Below are 17,677 nucleotides of genomic sequence, written 5' to 3' on the forward strand. Positions count from 1 at the left end.
TTTAAAACACAAATTTAATCCATGACTTGAGTTTGCGTAAATTTAAAAATATTTAAAAATATTTTATAAAATTCTACATAAAAATGAAAAAAAAAACTCTTATTTGGATCATACTTTGATGTTGCGCCGTCGGCCCAATATCGATTGTCCACCAAACTATTGACCCCAACAGTCGCGTTGAATCCTAGTTAACCGCTGAGCTGGGAGAGGAGGAACCAATCTCGAAAGACGAAATTACCCTCAATTTGCAATTTCGCTTAGAAGGGCGATATGCGAACCGTAAAGATAAATAAGTCCGATCCTAAAACTAAAACCCTACTCTCTCTTCTATAAGCAAGCAGGTACTCTGTGGAAACTTTACCTGAGCTGAGGCCACAGAAACGTCGATACGGTAAGCTCTCTACAAAGTCTTACAATTTGTTGATGATTTATTAGTTTATGTTGATTTTGAGGCTTCATGATTTTTCTCTTCAATTGTAAATGGTTTTTAGGGTTCTACGATGATGAGCTCTTTCAGCCGTTGATGATTGATTATTTGTGATGTAAAAATAAGTGTTATTGGTTGTTAATTTTCTCAGCTCGATGCTGCTTTATTTGATTCATATGTTTAATTTGTTTATTTTGCATTTCTGGTAGAGGATGGCTTATCGCCGTAGCCTGTCGACCAGAGCTACGCTTATTGCTCGGGTTAATAGTTCCTCTTTTAGTTACATTCCTCATGATCTCGATCGCAAACAGAACTCTTCTGATGAAACTTTGTCTCAACGAAATATTCATAACTTTATTCAGCCAAGATTCTTTAGAAGCTACTTCAATGATTCATATGAGTCAGGTGGCTTGTTCCCTGGTAAAGGAATTTCGAAATTTGCTCTTGGGCCAAGTGCGGGTTCTGCTTATTGTAGGTATATGTCAACTACAGTTGGTGAAGGATCAGAGAACATTGAATTGGTGAGTGATGTGGCAGAGGTTTTGAAGGATACAGCTATACAAGCTGTTGCTAATCAGGTCCCGGCAGTGAATGAAGTTGCTGTTGCCGCTGCTGATTCTTTCTTACCTGTTGCAGCATTGCAGCACTTTATCGATACTGTGCATAACTTCACAGGCTTTAACTGGTAAGTAGCAATTGCATCTGTTTAGTTGATATATGAATGGAATGTGCTTTAAGAATGTTTATAATTTTAACTAAATTTTTAACATATAACTTATGCTTTCATTATCGATGATAATCTGAGATAGTCTAGTGTTAATGTAGAATATGTTGGGTATTGCTTCTTTAATAAAATAATTTTATAACTAAAGAATATGCTTTTTGAAAATGCAATATGCCATATTTAATTATTATTTAGTTTGCAGTACTAGCAACGTTTTTATGAGATGCCATGGATATATTTTCTTGTTTCTTTTGTATGTGTATTGATTATTAGCTTTATCAGGTGGGCTTCCATCGTGGTGACTACTCTTTTGATTCGAAGTATGACAGTTCCACTTTTGATTAATCAACTTAAAGCAACTTCAAAACTGACAGTATGTACTTGTTACTGCTAGATTTTTGTCTCTTATTAATGTGATATATATTTTGAAAATTACGGAACTAAAATTCCATTTTTATACCAATCAATTCTAATAAGAGGGTGTGCATCCTTTTTGCTATGTCAGAGACGGAAGTAATAGTGTTCTGAGTTAATAAATGGTTGTTGTTGGTTCCATCACAACCATCTTTTTTTGACATTGCTCTGTCATACATGGATTCTCATCTTTGTTATTCCTGTTTGTTCTGTAGTTAGTTAGACCACGCCTGGAGGAAATCAAGCAACAGATGCAAGATCAGGTATCGTGGCTGTTTCTTCTGTATTATGTTATCAGTTGCTGGATCATTGGCCTCCTGCAGACACTAATTACTGTCTACACTCAATGCTTGAAATCTAAGACCTTGGTGATTCATCCTGTTTGCAATATCTAGGTAGATTTTTTAAGCCAGGATGGTGGAATATGCAACAAAAATGTTGTGCTGTTTTACAGAGTTTTATAGGATTTTTTGTTTCACACTAGACTTTTCCATCTGAATACAGTGAGCGCATTGACGTACTCCCAAAGTTATTCTTTCCAATAAATATGCAACAAAAGTGTTGTGCTGTTGTACAGAGTTATATAGGATATTTTGTTTCACACTAGACTTTTCCATCTGAATACAGCGAGCGCCTTGACTACTGCCAAAGTTATTCTTTCCAATATATTAACAAATTTCTCTTTGCTTTGCAGGGGATGGGCCCTGCGACTATAGCTGAGGGTCAAAAACAAATGAAGAACCTTTTTAAGGAGTAAGCAGCTTTTCCATGTTCTTTTTGGGGAACCCTTGACAATTCATTTGTTGGGTGACTTTCATTACTTATTTTGTTACTCACGACTATCAAGGAAAAATCAGAGGTCCAGAATCTGAAGTGCTATTAGTCTTTGTTAGAGAACAATCTATCTTGAATTAAATGTCTTATTTAAAGACTGATTTTGGTCAAACTGATGATGTAATTGCCTCGTCTTAGTATGTTATATGTGAATTACAAACTGAAGGCTGCATTTGAAACATGAGGGGGAAAAAAAGGATTTTGTCAGAAAGCATTACCTTCATGAGATTTGAAACTACATGGTTTAGTGGTATGAGAGCAATTTATGAAAGTTGGAATCAAGCCTGTAATTTCTTTATAATTCAAAGACACTGTTTTTTTACATGTGCTTTTGTGTCCATTCTCTACCTGTGGCTTTTATTTTTTCCAAACATTCTTATTTATTTCTGTAACTTGGAATTGTAGATATGGTGTCAGTCCATTTACTCCATTGAAAGGGCTTTTTATTCAAGGTCCTATTTTTATCAGTTTTTTCCTCGCGGTAAGATTTCATTTTCTAATAATATCCATTAAATAATTTATTCAACTTGGTCTTTCACTTATTTTTCTGGTTATCTGGTAACTTCCTCCTTCGCCCAACAGATTTCAAACATGGCAGAGAAAGTTCCTTCATTTAAAAATGGTGGAGCATTCTGGTTTACAGACCTCTCTACTCCTGATAGTTTTTACATCTTCCCCATCTTGACTGGGCTGACCTTCTTGATTACGGTAGAGGTAGGCTTCTGTTTTGACAGACAAGGTTTAACTAAATTAGTGCATAAGTTTGTACTGGTACTCATGATTGGGCTTCACACCTACAGTTCAATAGTGGCCTGTACTTGTTTTATCAGTTTTGCCATGTTCAGATGTTTTCTTGCACTTTGATTAACTTATATTGGACTTTCTTAGTGTAACGCACAAGAAGGAATGGAAGGAAATCCTGCAGCTGGCACTGTCAAATTCATTTCAAGGGGATTTGCTGTTCTTTCAGTTCCATTGACAATGAATTTCCCACAGGTAATCCTGCCATTTTATGTGTTCCGAAGCAACCTAGGGTTTGCTAGCAAGGCCTTCAGTTATTGAAAATGGTGATATGATAATCAAAACTGTGAAGATAAAAGTAAATGATCTCAAGTTGACCTATGACATAGTTTTCTTGGCAGTCTGATATTTATAACTGTTGATAAAAAAGGTGGGGTTAGTACACTGCTTTATCCATATCATCTTGTTTTATCTTGTATTGTTTCAATGTCAATTCCAAAGATCAATTATTTGTTGTATTTGACCCTGCAGGCAGTTTTTTGTTATTGGATTACATCAAACCTGTTTTCTCTTACGTATGGTCTAGGTGAGATTTTCCACTTTCCAACTTATAAGCTGTAAGTGAGAATTTAAACGTTACATACACCTGGAGATTGTTTCTATTATATGTTCATTTCTGCTCTTATATACTTGTTTCTCTGTTAAACTTTCAGTGCTTAAAGTCCCGGGAGTCAAGAAATTCTTGGGTGTTCCTGAGATACCTTTGGCTCCACCAACTACAACTACTACACCACAACATTCTTTCAATCTGTTCTCTGCGATCAAACAAGCCAGTGAAGCGAAAGCTGCACAACAGGCCTCTGCTTCATCACCTGCTGAGCAATCAAAGCTTACAGAGCAAAGAAAATCTTCATCTGCAGTCCTCAGTCAGAGGCTAAGAAGTCTAGAAAAACAAGTAAAGGGAAGGAAGAAGAACAAGAAGAGGTAAAGCTCATCTTTCATTACCATAAATTAAACCCACTACAGGATGAGATAATACCACCATTAAATTCATTGTATCTTTGTTTCAAGTTAGTTTTTTATAATAGATATATTCATCGAGATAATGGGTTAGTGTGACCCATATTGAAAGAGAGCTCAAAACTTGCTGCTAATAATGTTTTCACGAGAACAGAGAAAATTTCTCCCAAAACATTTTAGGATTTTGGCAGGGTTAGCATAAGTTGTCAGCAGAGATTCCCAGTTTAACAGAATATTCAGTTTTGACTGCTTGAAGACTTTTCAATGGGTGATATAATTGGTAGGATTCATTGCAAGGCTGAACTTGGCTTAGTTGATTTTGTGAATCATTTCTACTTTACCTCATGGGTTGCTCTTTCCAGAATTGCACTACGAATATAAATGTTTTTAAAATTATTTTATTTCGATTGTTGCTTTACTTTTTTCATTAATTTTGAAATTCGAAGCTTACTACCAGCAACTGCATGCTGGCTGTGGTCAAACAGATGGGGTTGGATTCAATTCAAATTATTTAAATTGAATCAAATGATCTAATTTTGAGTCAAAGGACTGGGTTCATTTTTATAAACTAATCTATTTGAACATGAGTTTGAACCAGTTCCAATCAAATCTAAAACTAAGTTTTAAAGTCTGGATCTTGTTTGGGCTCCGTTTGAAGTAAACTCATGTTTGGTGATTGAATGACAGTACTTGTTTAGTCGTTAGTAATGATCATGGTTATTAGAATTATATAATATATTATATGTATTATATAATATGATACATGTTATTGATATGAATCAATAAATTATTTTGGAAAGTGATGATGAGAATAGAGTTATACTAAGTATTTATAATATTTTTTAAAATGATGTAACAATTTTAATTTATTATCTTTTTAAAAGATCTATTTTATTATATGATGTCTAATATAAATACAAAAAAAATAGATTTTTGATATGTAATATAATGGGTTTTAAATACAATTTTTTAAATAATAAATTACGTGAGTTAGTTTTCGAAAACAGTAAATCTAGATAGGTTCTTAGAAAAGTCTTGGCATGTGCATGCAACTTTCTGTAGTCCATGGAAGAGTGTCTCCGATTGAAGCCCTAGAGAAGCTTATTTTTGTAGCACTTTTTAGTTGTAAAATGCCTTGGATCTTGCATAGGGGTGGATATGAATCAAATTAAGTTTGAATATCTTTTGGTTCGAATGAAAAATAATTTAAATTAAATCGAGTCATCTATCTAGTTTTTCAGTCAAATTAAAATGAATTTTTTATAGTTCAAGTTTAGCTCGATTTTAAAATAAATTAAACTTCTTAATTTGAATTTGATTCATATTCGAAGAAAATAAATTTGAATCGAATTGATTAAATTTTTAAGTTTGAGTCACTTCAATTTGGGTCCAGTCTTAATCGTGTATAGTGCAAGCAATTTTCTGTATTTTGTGCGACTTTTTTATGCTTCATGAAAGGAAAAAGAAAATATTGGTCTAATTTTTTTATTTACTATTAAGCACGAAATAAAATTAACTTAAAAATGGGAATAAATTTATAGAGTTAGCATGAAATGTGAGTTGAAATTTAATTTCATTTAGAAAAATAATTAATTTTAGATTCGATTATAACTGAATTAAACCTAAATATTTGGTTTGATTTAAATTTTACTTGTTTTATAAAAATGAGTATGTTGTTTTTATCAAACTTGGGTTTGTTAAATCCACGCATAATGTAAGCTCCTGCTGTTCAGGACGAATTTATCCTTACTTGTGCTTTAGTTACCCTCTCAAGTAAACATGAATCCTCCATCTTTCTTTCTAATGTTTAAAGGGTCGGTTTGTCTTCATAGAGAAACAATATAGTATTAAAGAATGGTAAGTCTTAAAAAACATATTTTAACAGGCACCACCAAACTTTGATTATGATTTTATCAATTAATAAACCCAATTTAAAATATATTACTGTGTTTCGAATATAATATTAAAATTGTTTTTACTAAGATTCATATCAAATTATTTTATATTTTCTTCAGAGACAGACAAATATTATCAAACATGGTAAAGTGCTCTCACACTAAAATCACGTAAGGCATGATGAACGCAATATGTTATAATCAAAATATTATAGGAAGACAAATCAAGCTACAATAGGTGGGCGGGGGTGATTCAAATTGAATTGAATTGAATTTGAATAAGAGCCATTTCAAGTTTGGCTTAAATATTATAGGAAGACAAACAAATCAGGCTCCAATGTAATTTTCTCTCATTTTCACTCTATCCCATTTTCTCATTTAAGTAATATTATAGTAATAATTTTATAATAACTAATTAAACGTGTAATAAATATTTTCGTAAATTATATTTGAGAATTAGATATGCGGCAGGCAAGGGGAGGAGAGAATAAGAAATATCCCATCTAGCCCGTCTCCGTTTATGCTAATCGTTTTTATGTCACAAAATCCCCTTCCAACTCAAAACGGAATACACCGAAAACACTATTTTTAAGGTCGCGTTGCGGCGTTACCATAAAAAGAAAAAGTTTAGAAAATATTATTATTGCGTCCTTCTGAAGTCAGACATATTCCACATAATTCGTAGGTTTGGCCCATCAACAAACATAAATTCTATGAATTCGAAAGCCAGTAGGTTTGAAGACTGTGTGTCAGAAACAAGTACCTTGTTTTTCTCGCGCTCTCAAATCTCTTCCCAATTACAAGTCAAAAACCAGCCACCGAGATTCCTAGCCTCACACAATACAAGTAGCTTCAGCTTCCTCTCTTATTGGCCAACAACTACGTCTACCAATTATAATTCAATTTACTGTTGTACGGTTATAAATATAAAGCGCGAGAGCGAGAACTAAACCAGAAGGGAAGACAAGAATCAATATCTATCAGTGGCTGTAAGAGTGATCGATCCGGAGAGAGAATGAGTGTTGAGAGTTATATAGTGGAGGTTGAAGGAGCCAAGGAGGCTAGGGACGGCAAGTCGTCGATCGGACCTGTATATCGTAGTATATTTGCTAAAGATGGATTTCCTGCTCCGATGAATGGCATGGAGAGTTGTTGGGACGCCTTTCGGTGAGTATTTTCTTCTCTTTGTTTGTTTGCTTGCTGAGAAAATAATTTACTTAATTTTTCCTTTTGTTGTAGTTCAGCGATATTTAAGACTTTACACTTTAGAAAAAAGTTGAAGGACTAAATCATGTGATGATCACGTGATTTTATCAATTTCAAATTTCCTATATGTTCTGCATAAGATTTTGGCTTAATTAAAATTGGCAACTCGTTAGTACAACATGTTTGATAATTTAAGTTTGTAATTTTCATGTTATTATTGGTACAGTATGTCAGTGGAGAAAAATCCAAACAATCCGATGCTTGGTCACCGGGAGATTGTGAATGGGAAGGTATATATTGTACTTATTTAAAACATTATAGATCCATTTAACGTTTATTCTGTATGTGTTAAGTTAAGGGTCTCTTATCTGTACAACCAGGCTGGTAAATATGTGTGGCGAACTTATAAAGAAGTGTATGACTTGGTGATCAAAGTCGGAAACGCCATCAGAAGTTGTGGCGTTGAGGAAGTAAGGCTTTATCTTATTGGAAAATTCGCTTTTATTCATCGTTCTATGTTTTATATTTTTAAATATTATTGTTCTGATGTACTTTTTACCGGTTTACAGAAAGGAAAATGTGGTATTTATGGTGCAAATTGCCCAGAGTGGATTATTAGCATGGAGGTACTTTTTGTTACTTATTTGTTTTATTTTTCTGTGGTTCACCGTTTTTGTAATTATATGTGTTATCTACTATGAGACTAAATTGAAAGTTAAAACATGTCAAAATGGCAAAATTTGCAGAAGTGTATATTTACTGTATATTGACTTTATGATTATATTCAAAACTGATGCAGGCCTGCAATGCTCATGGACTATATTGTGTTCCATTGTATGATACTCTAGGTAAGCCTATTTCTTCTTTAGTATACATCTCTGCATGGATATTGACTTGGATGCCATTATTTAATGTGCTAAAAATGGTTTCACGATTGTTTTAGGTGTTGGTGCTGTGGAATTTATCATATGCCATTCAGAGGTGTCAATTTCTTTTGTGGAGGAAAAGAAGATTTCTGAGGTATATGTTTTTTGTTTACATTGGTTTCTGCCCGAAAGTTGCTATGGAAATATCTTGTAAGGATGCCCATGCTATTCTTAGATACACATACTTGACAATATCTTAAAATGCCACTATTTTGAATGTTGGTGTAGTTTATGATGGCACTAATTTCCAGTATTTGCATCCTGATTATGTGGTACTGAAAAATGGTTCAATTTTTGGTGGACCACTGCTGAGTTTGTGCTAAGTCTGTTGGCATTCTAAGAATTTTTTATAATATGTGCTAGGAATGTTCTTTCTTACCTGTAGCTATCTTTTTTTCTTCCTTGCAGCTGCTTAAAACATTTCCAAACACAACCAAACATTTGAAAAGTAAGTTGCATTTTGCTTGAAGTTTTGTCTTGATTATGCATGTGCTAGTTAGAAATAACTCTGGATAAGTCATCATGCAGCGATTGTGAGCTTTGGCAAGGTTACACCTGAGCAAAGAGAAGAAGTTGAAAAGTATGGTCTGGCTATGTATTCTTGGGAAGAATTTTTGCAACTGGTAGGATACTTTTCTTTATATGCTTATGCTGAATTATAATCTCTTTATGTAATTGCGTAATAATTGGAGGACCATGTCTGTTTCTGTATACAATGAACAATCTGCCTATCATGTAGCTGAAATTGTGTCTGGATGCCAGGAATATGTGTGGCTGAAATTATCAAATGATCAGCTTTGATCTATGTTCATGTTATTTATGGACTAATTTGACATAACCTCATTTGCTGTAATTAATCTTTAATCTGTTCACAGTAATACAACATAAAATTTGAATTAGGTACAAAATGTGCTTGTAGAATATTTATAGCTTGATAGTTTTCATATTCAAGTCTCTTGAGTGGAAAATGAAATATTGTTTAATTTAATTTTCTAATGTGCATTACCATTAATGATCCTTTCGAAGACAATATTCGAATTCTTCTCTAGTCCTTTTATATGAAAAGTAATTCTGATTTAAGTTCTGGATATCTGTCTGCACAGGGAGAAAATAAACAATTTAATCTTCCAGAGACAAAGAAAAGTGACATTTGTACGATAATGTATACTAGTGGAACTACTGGTGATCCCAAGGGAGTAATGATTTCAAACGAGAGCATTGTTCATTTTATGGCTGGGGTGAAATTATTACTGGAAAGTGTGAATGAAAAGGTGATTTTCTGCTTCTTGAGCTCAAATAAATATCTATCCAATTAAGGTGATTAATAACAGAAGGTGGATCATAATGTTTTGTTTGCTCTAAATATGAAGTTTCTATGTATATATATGGGGTTAATATCAGGTGTCAATGTTTGCACGTTATAGCCAGTATGAATAGCTAGCTAAAATTTGGTAACTTTAACAAAGTGCTAAAGCAACAGCAAAAATTTAAATGCCAAGTGCATCTTAATTTGCCTCAAATTTTAAGTCTTTGATGGTATAAAATATCAGGATGTCATAATAAGAGATAATTTATACACTCACACTTACATACGCACAACCACATTCCTTTTCACTGGAGTTTTTATTTTATTTATCTAATATTTAGTGTGTACTTTGACAGTTGACTGCAAATGATGTATATCTTTCTTATCTTCCTCTTGCACATATCTTTGACCGGGCAATTGAGGAGTTATTTATTGCCCATGGTGCCGCAATAGGGTTCTGGCGTGGGGTGAGTTGATTACCAATACCTCTTTGTTAGAGTACGAGTTTCATATGCTAATCAATTGTATATTACTATCAGGATGTTAAGTTGTTGCTCGAAGACATTGGGGAGCTGAAACCAACTGTTTTCTGTGCTGTCCCCCGTGTACTAGATAGGATATATTCAGGTAAAATTTTTAACTTGTTCCTCAATTGTTTTCAGGAGCTTCTTATCTGCATCCTTTATGCATGTGCTGTAAGTTACTAGAGTGATACATCAATCCGGATGACATAGCATCTTGTGTTATATGCAAATTGGGATTGGATCATTTCAAGGTTTGAAAAAGAATTAATGGTACCTCAACTTTTGTTTCCTTTTTTTTATCTCTTGGAGTTAGTGCATCAAACATAATTATGTTATCTGTTAGTTTTGATTTTGTTGTCCCCTTATTTACGTTAACTAATTTCTCAAAAATAAACAAAATTTTCAGAAAGTGGGTACTAGCTTGGTTGGGAGGTCCTGATACTGCTGTGAGATTAGAGGAATTTAAATAAAAAATTGTGGAAATGAAGAGGGTATAGGTAGTGCTACTGTTACATCATGGAAAGACCTAGTTGGAAATTTTAGATAAAGATATGATCATTCTTGTAGTCGACCCAACTAATTTGAGATGGAGTCTTGGTTGAGTAGCAGATATTTCTAGGCCTCTTAAATGAATCAAGCTCAGGAATCTATGATTCAAGCCAGCTTGGCAGTATGCTTTAATATTTTCTTCCATTATCAAGAGATACATGGATAGTTTGTACTTGGATTGGGGGCTGTGAGTTGGATATGTTTTATTTTTATTGTAATGCATTTATTGCAAAGTAAATGCCAGATAAATTTTGATTTTTCCCTGAATTGTAGTCTGTCTAACTCTTGTATGTTATTTCAGGTTTGAATCAGAAGATTTCTAATGGAGATTTATTGAAAAAGATATTATTTAAAGTTGCATTCTCATAGTAAGTTCTATTGCTAATATTATTTGCTTGGAATAAGATATTCTTTTGAATGTATGCATATATTGTTTAGCATAACTACACATCCTGCATTACATTAAGTTTCCCCATAGCTAATTCAGGTGTCCTCTTGATCTCAAAGTGCGTCATTTCAACAATTACAAAAATCCCTTGGTTGACGAGGATGTGGGATCTACAGATTCTTTTTTCAATGGCCATTATTTTGGATCCCTACATGTAACCGAATCTGTGCCAACTTAGATCCTCGATGCTTTCACTTGTTAATTTAATACAAGTTTTTCTGTTGATTTGCAACTTCTGTTCATTGAAATGCTGGATTGTTTCCCAATTGCTTCGAATTTACTGTTTATTTCTGTACTTAGCTTAAGCCAATATGGGGTTTAAGGTATTTATGGAGTTTGAGTTAGCTTTTTTCACTATCTTGTTCTGATTTATATTTGTGCAGTAAGTACTATAATTTGAGGAAGGGGCATAAAACTAGAGAAGCATCTCCTCTTTCTGATAAAATTGTATTTGATAAGGTAGTGGAATTCATAATCCCAGGAGTTTGAGTTAGCTTGTTTAACTATCTTGTTACAAGTTTTTATTAACAACCCAGTCCACCTAAATCTCTTTGGTTTCTTTGGCTTTCCTTAGGTAAAGCAAGCATTTGGAGGGCGTGTACGGCTTATTCTGTCTGGTGCAGCTCCTCTTTCTGCTCATATAGAAGCTTTCTTGCGAGTGGTCGCATGTGCTCATGTCCTACAGGGATATGGTATTGCTGTAGTTTGAAAATAATTTTACCATCTATCTCCATGAATTGGAGTTATTAATTGTGTCTGTACTCAGTGATACATGGAGTTTGACAATTTAAGATTTCATTTGATGGCAATGTAGGTCTGACTGAAACTTGTGCGGGTACTTTTGTGTCACTACCAAATGAAATATCCATGCTTGGTACTGTAGGCCCACCAGTACCAAATGTTGATATATGTCTAGAATCTGTTCCTGAAATGGGATATGATGCTCTCTCAAGCACACCGCGAGGAGAAGTTTGTGTCAGGGGGAAAACCTTATTTTCTGGGTACTACAAACGTGAAGATCTCACCAAGGAAGTTCTGGTTGATGGATGGTTCCACACAGGTTTGTCCTTATCTTTAGAGTCTTTCTAATAAACTCTTAATCGAACAATGTTATATGTACTAATAATAGATACAAATGTAAGAGCAAATATTGGTGTACGATCATGTGATAGGGTATTAATTTAACTTTGATTTAAAATTATTCAATCACATAATAAAACATCAGTGTTTATACCCATTGTTAGTGTATAAAACATTATTGTCTTGATAATACTCTATGCCCATGGTCTTCTTCTTGGTTTATCTTGTCTGTCCTGATCATGATCTTTGCATCAGGTGATATTGGTGAGTGGCAACCAAATGGAAGCTTGAAAATTATTGACCGTAAGAAAAACATTTTCAAACTTTCTCAAGGAGAATATGTTGCAGTTGAAAACTTGGAGAACATTTATTCTATCACACCTGATATTGATTCAGTACGCTTCCTACCTTTTATCTTTCACTCTCTTTATTTGTATAGATATAGATTGATATATATCTGTTTTGCTGGATCTTTGGTTGGCATTTCCTTGTGATGTTGAAAATATTTGTTGCTTTTTTTTTTTTTCCCCCTTCTTTTGTTTGGCTGCTTTCTTATGTGCTCTTTTGAATTTCAGATATGGGTATATGGCAACAGCTTTGAATCCTTTCTGGTTGCCGTCGTTAACCCCAACAAGGTTGCTCTTGAACGCTGGGCAGCAGAAAATGGTGTAGCTGGTGACTTCAATGCCCTTTGTGAAAATCCTAAGGCAAAAGAGTACATGCTTGGAGAGCTCACGAGGGTTGGAAAAGAAAAAAAGGTTTCTGCTTATCCTTAGAACTTACATTACATATTAGTGTTGATTCAATTCAAATTGAGATTAATTCGAATTTAAAAGAGTTAGTTTGAAATTGACAAGTGAAAGTCAAAAACATTTTAATTTTAGATTAAATCTTAGTCAATTTAAACTCAAATGTTTAAATCATATTGATCTCAACTCAGTTATGAAAATGAGTCTAATTATTGACTCAAAGTTGATTCGTTTTATCTAAATTTAAATTAAATGAATTTTGAACCTTAAACCTTAAATGATGGTTTTTGCTGATATTAAGTTTTACTCCTGTTTTGGCAGTTGAAAGGTTTTGAATTTGTAAAAGCTGTTCACCTTGATCCTGTGCCATTTGACATGGAACGCGACCTCCTAACCCCTACATATAAGAAAAAGAGGCCGCAGTTGCAAAAATACTATCAGGTACAACCCTTTGTTTTGTTTTCTGTTTTTTCTAGTACTGACTGGAAAGCTTTTTTGCAGAGTGCTATTAACAACATGTACACGTGTTAAAAAGCCTTGATCTTCAAGGGAAATATATTTCAAGGACCTCTAAAGAATGTACTCCTTCGTTATGTTATACAATTGTTAGTTTTAATTTTATTAGTTGTTTTTCTTGTTGAGATTGTAAATATACTTTCACCTATGTGCGAATTGATTAATGCTCTAAAAACGATTCTGTCAAAAGATTCTACTGTTGTTTAGCATAGCATTGGATTGAGTTTAAATTGTTTAAACTTGAAATCAAACTTTATCAAATTAGAGTTACAAATAAATTAAGCTACTCGCAAGAGAGTCATAACTCAAGTTTAATTCTCAAACCGAGATTAAGCCTGTTTATTAGTCAACACAGTAAGCAGTGACTTCACTGGTCACAGTTTGATTAAAGTAAAATATAAATAATTTATTCTTACTCTTTTAAAACCCTTAATAAAATCTTACTAACAAATATATAAGTTACAAAATTTATTGGTAATTGTTTAAGATGAATTTGAGTCATCCATTTCTATCTCAAGCTCAACAAGTTTGAGTCATACATTTCTATCTTGAGCTCAACAAATTCAAGTCATCCGTTCCATCCCAAGCTCAATCTAAGAGCTTTTCAACTTGACAAGTTTGAACCAAGCAACACTCAACTCAATTTGATTTTCAGCAAAGAGTTGGTTTGTATTCATACAACGAATCAACCCAAACATTTGAGTTTGAATAAATTCAAATTAAATCTAAAAATTTAATTATTTTTAAACCGAGTTTAAGTCTCAACTTGTCTAACTCGAGTTGAATCTTGTTCCAACTCAATTTAGATCGAATCTTGTTTTAACTCAATCTAGATCGAATCTTGTTTCAACTTGATCCAGTACGAATCCAACATTAGTTCTACATGTTTTGTGCAAGAGTAATTCAGAGTGATAGTTCACGACACTACAGATAATTAATAATTGAACATCTGTTTAATACAATTTAACTAACACCCTATCCTTTACTGCAGCATCAAATAAATTTTCGGATCGCAATCCTAAGCCTCATCAGGAAGTGACTTACCAACCGTTAATAATCTACTCAAATTCAAATTACACATAATTTACCCCATTGTTGAACAAAAAATATCACTTAATCGTACAGAATATTACGACACAAAGCATTTTATTCCAATCGCATTACCTCTTGAGTATCACTGTCGCAAGGCAATTCAAGACATAAGGCTGAATACTGCAATTCAAGTAGCTCCTCCCGGCTGTATTTCAATCTCTGATCTGATTCACAAAAGTACAATGAGAAGGAGATAAAAAATAGATTATCGTATAAAATGAAAGCATTGGCTTTCCAACCTATAAAACACAGTGACCATGGAGTTTGCTCCTGCATTTTGCTCATTGGCGATACTGAAGATATGTGAGATCGAGATGGACGGTTAGAGCTGACTTGTTCTGATGAGGCAACAGACCTAAGTTCATGCCTTACTTCTATTTGTGGATTTCTTTTACAAAATAACCTGATGGAATCCTCGGATAAGAGCCAGCATCCCCTCAGGTCTAGAAATTTTAGAGCTTCTGGGGCTCTGAATGAACCAAGCCCATAATCAGTCAGCACAGCATCACAAACAGAAAGATGCGTCAACTTTGATAGAGATGACAATAGGCGCAGAGAGACATCTGTCAGGGAAGGACTCCTGAGAGAGAAACGGTGTAATTCTTGGAAGTTTGATAATGGACTAAGAGCTTCATCACTGACTTGGGTCTGCTCCAAATTTAACATTTCTAAATGATTCAGACTTTGCAGTGCTGTCAGTGAGTGAACCATATCTGTCTCAGCACCCACCTGTTGAATGAAACCTGTATTTCGAGAAGCAAATATCACATTACCATACACATGGCCTGAATCACACAACCATACAGCTATACCCAGAACAAAAGAATATCAAACTTACAAGTGTGGGTGTGTATTTATATTATTTGATAAAGTAATAACCCAAAATGATAATGAAGAGAAATTTTAGCTGCTTTGATGGATTCATACCTTTAATCTCTGTATTGCTCAAGTCAATAGCCTTCAGTGAGGGCATCATGCTTATATATGACATGGCAGCATCGTCTATTTGTGTGCCAGATAATGATAAAATTTCAAGATTGGGAAGATTGCCAGCTAAAATCCCTACTGCAGCAGAGCTGATTCTTGTGTTGCTGAGATTCAAATTTCTCAAATTTGCACCTATACATGCAACCATTTCAATTGTATCATCTCTCATGATGCTTGAGCTGATATCCAAATGTTCCAGGGCTTTCATTTCCGGTAAAAAGCTAAAGCTATTAAAGGAAGTGTTAGATAAATCCAGAAAGGAGAGGAAACTTTTTTCAATAAATAAAAAAGCTTCAGCCTCGTTAACAAACGTAGTTCCTGAGAGACTTAGCTTTAGTAAAGGAGCTTTGTCTTCATTCAGTTCAAGTATAGAGTCAATGGTACAATTGCTCAAGTTTAAGCATTCAAGGGAGGACATTCTCGGCAACTTTGTCACATTGGTCCAAGCTAGATTGAGGAAACTCAACCTTGGAAACATCTCAAGAGCAGAAGCTCCTTTATTAGATATTTTACTTCCCCAAAGATCAAGGTACTGTAGCTTTGTCAGAACCTATAATAAAAGAACCGCAACAAATCATTTCACCAGATGAACTTGCATAGTAAACAGCCATATAACAAAGGAAGCAACATTTCAAAACATAAAGCTTTTGAAATCAAAGAATGGAAAAATAGCAATGTATTTAGAAGTAATAGGCACTAAGATCTTGCTTTTTTAATTTTTCCCAATGACAAAATCTGTATGTCGGCATAAAATTAAGTTGCAAAGAACCCAAAGGAAACTAAACAAGAACAACAAAGCACTTATCCCCACCATTCTTTAGCACTAAGAAGAAGTTAACTTATAGAAAAGTTTGAACATCAGGTTCATGGTGTTTCAGGAAGCTAAATTTTTGTTAATATAGAAAACATTATTTAATAATTATAACATTTTAGTCCAATATTCTGACCCGCCATTGATATTGTCTGCTTTGGAAACAGTCCGTCACAGTTTTGCATCTTAACATTTTAGGAATTCACAGAATATATAACCAATCTTTGTCTTATCATCTCTACACAATGTAGGATACTCATACATACACCTAGCACTCTACAATGCAGGGTGTCCATACATACTTAACATTTATTTTGTGTTTTGTTGATATGAAGTTTGTCTAATGATGTTATAACTTACAATAATATAAGGAACAAAGCAAATAATTAAATTCTATACGATGCATGAGATACTGCACCTGAAGAGAACTCAACACACGATCAGTAACAGGCAGCCCGCCCAAGTCCAAAACAGACAAGTTTTTAAGCGAAGAGAGGAGTTGGACTCCATTCTCAGTGACACCAGTCTCTGAGAGACACAGCTTCTCCAAAGTTGGAATAGATAACAAATGCCTAATCCCGTCATCAGTAACCTTTACGCACCTTGAAATATCCAATTCCTTCAAACTAGTCATCCCTAAAAGCAACCAAACACATCAATATAGAAAGAAAAAAAAAGAATCTGCAGCCTAATTTAACCAAATCAAAACAGAACCTACAGCGTACCGGCGAGAGGCCAAATCGCCGAACTGGAGATTCTATAACAATCAGCAAGATTCAAAGAACGCAAGTAACGACATGCTCCTAAATACGCCAACCATTCTCCATCGACAGAGCTCTCACCTCTCAGATCAATTACCTCGACACTACGTTTGAAAACTCTACGAGAACAAAAATATTAAAGTAAGATTCCTAATTCAGTACAGACGATATATATGTACACACACACGCACGCACTTACTCTAGCAAGGAAGGGAAGAGGAGGCGGCGACGGAGGAGGTGGCGGAGGAGAGAGTCGGCGAGATGAGGTGGCAATCTGTCTAAAGAACGTCTCTGTCTCCGCCATTTTTCGATGCTTCCTCTACTATAACAAGCGGCTTCTAAGCATAACTTCACCAATTCAGTTTGATTCTGAATTTCCATAGTCAATTTGTCATTTCCTTTCAGTTGTTTGGTGGATTTAGATCGCTACCGATCCCTGAAGTCAGGCTTAAGCTGCACTCCCAACCAGTTTTTTTTTTTTTTTTTTTAATTTTAAAAAAGAATGGAAAATTTGGGCCGTATGCCGGGCCATCCATCCCTAATGGACATGGCTTTGACTAATATGAAAAGCTTTGCACAAAAAATATAACTTGTGCGTAAGATGAGCCCACAAATATTAATTGAAATAGCCGACTAGCCGAGCCTCTTACTGGTGAACAATTTGACG

General features: G+C 34.3%; 3 protein-coding genes across 7 annotated transcripts; 2 read left to right on the forward strand and 1 right to left on the reverse strand.

The window, feature by feature from the left end:
• The first annotated feature begins 230 nt into the window (after positions 1 to 230).
• Positions 231 to 4,456, forward strand: LOC123212129 (mitochondrial inner membrane protein OXA1). Of its 3 annotated transcripts, XM_044631186.1 has the most exons (11): positions 283 to 391; positions 492 to 542; positions 637 to 1,112; positions 1,434 to 1,524; positions 1,781 to 1,828; positions 2,260 to 2,318; positions 2,805 to 2,880; positions 2,982 to 3,113; positions 3,288 to 3,395; positions 3,672 to 3,726; positions 3,854 to 4,456. In XM_044631186.1, the coding sequence occupies exons 3-11, from the start codon at positions 640 to 642 to the stop codon at positions 4,126 to 4,128; spliced, it is 1,317 nt and encodes a 438-aa protein (XP_044487121.1). In that variant the 5' UTR covers positions 283 to 391; positions 492 to 542; positions 637 to 639; the 3' UTR covers positions 4,129 to 4,456. The 3 variants fall into 3 exon arrangements, with proteins under 3 accessions (XP_044487122.1, XP_044487119.1, XP_044487121.1); XM_044631187.1 differs by lacking the exon at positions 492 to 542 and having other exon boundaries at positions 231 to 391; positions 3,672 to 3,757; positions 3,854 to 4,042; XM_044631184.1 differs by lacking the exon at positions 492 to 542 and having other exon boundaries at positions 232 to 391.
• Positions 4,457 to 6,577: 2,121 nt separating this feature from the next.
• On the forward strand, positions 6,578 to 13,548 carry LOC123211927 (long chain acyl-CoA synthetase 4-like). Its single transcript, XM_044630906.1, has 19 exons — positions 6,578 to 7,222; positions 7,488 to 7,551; positions 7,642 to 7,731; positions 7,831 to 7,887; positions 8,061 to 8,109; positions 8,205 to 8,281; positions 8,596 to 8,635; positions 8,716 to 8,810; positions 9,291 to 9,458; positions 9,850 to 9,960; positions 10,033 to 10,120; positions 10,868 to 10,934; positions 11,398 to 11,473; positions 11,589 to 11,706; positions 11,829 to 12,074; positions 12,350 to 12,489; positions 12,670 to 12,852; positions 13,165 to 13,284; positions 13,345 to 13,548. The coding sequence occupies exons 1-19, from the start codon at positions 7,071 to 7,073 to the stop codon at positions 13,372 to 13,374; spliced, it is 1,971 nt and encodes a 656-aa protein (XP_044486841.1). The 5' UTR covers positions 6,578 to 7,070; the 3' UTR covers positions 13,375 to 13,548.
• Positions 13,549 to 14,261: 713 nt separating this feature from the next.
• LOC123212394 (disease resistance protein RPV1) lies at positions 14,262 to 17,534 on the reverse strand. 3 transcript variants are annotated; one of them, XM_044631512.1, is made up of 6 exons: positions 17,210 to 17,534; positions 16,975 to 17,129; positions 16,668 to 16,885; positions 15,379 to 15,988; positions 14,691 to 15,194; positions 14,262 to 14,610 (listed from the first exon to the last, which is right to left on the reverse strand). In XM_044631512.1, exons 1-6 carry the CDS (start codon positions 17,389 to 17,391, stop codon positions 14,579 to 14,581), a joined length of 1,701 nt encoding a protein of 566 aa, XP_044487447.1. In that variant the 5' UTR covers positions 17,392 to 17,534; the 3' UTR covers positions 14,262 to 14,578. The 3 variants fall into 3 exon arrangements, with proteins under 3 accessions (XP_044487447.1, XP_044487446.1, XP_044487448.1); XM_044631511.1 differs by having other exon boundaries at positions 14,262 to 14,615; positions 17,210 to 17,519; XM_044631513.1 differs by lacking the exon at positions 17,210 to 17,534 and having other exon boundaries at positions 14,262 to 14,615; positions 16,968 to 17,109.
• Positions 17,535 to 17,677: the final 143 nt, after the last annotated feature.

Source organism: Mangifera indica, chromosome 3 (assembly GCF_011075055.1).
Source record: "Mangifera indica cultivar Alphonso chromosome 3, CATAS_Mindica_2.1, whole genome shotgun sequence".
NCBI lineage: Eukaryota > Viridiplantae > Streptophyta > Magnoliopsida > Sapindales > Anacardiaceae > Mangifera > Mangifera indica.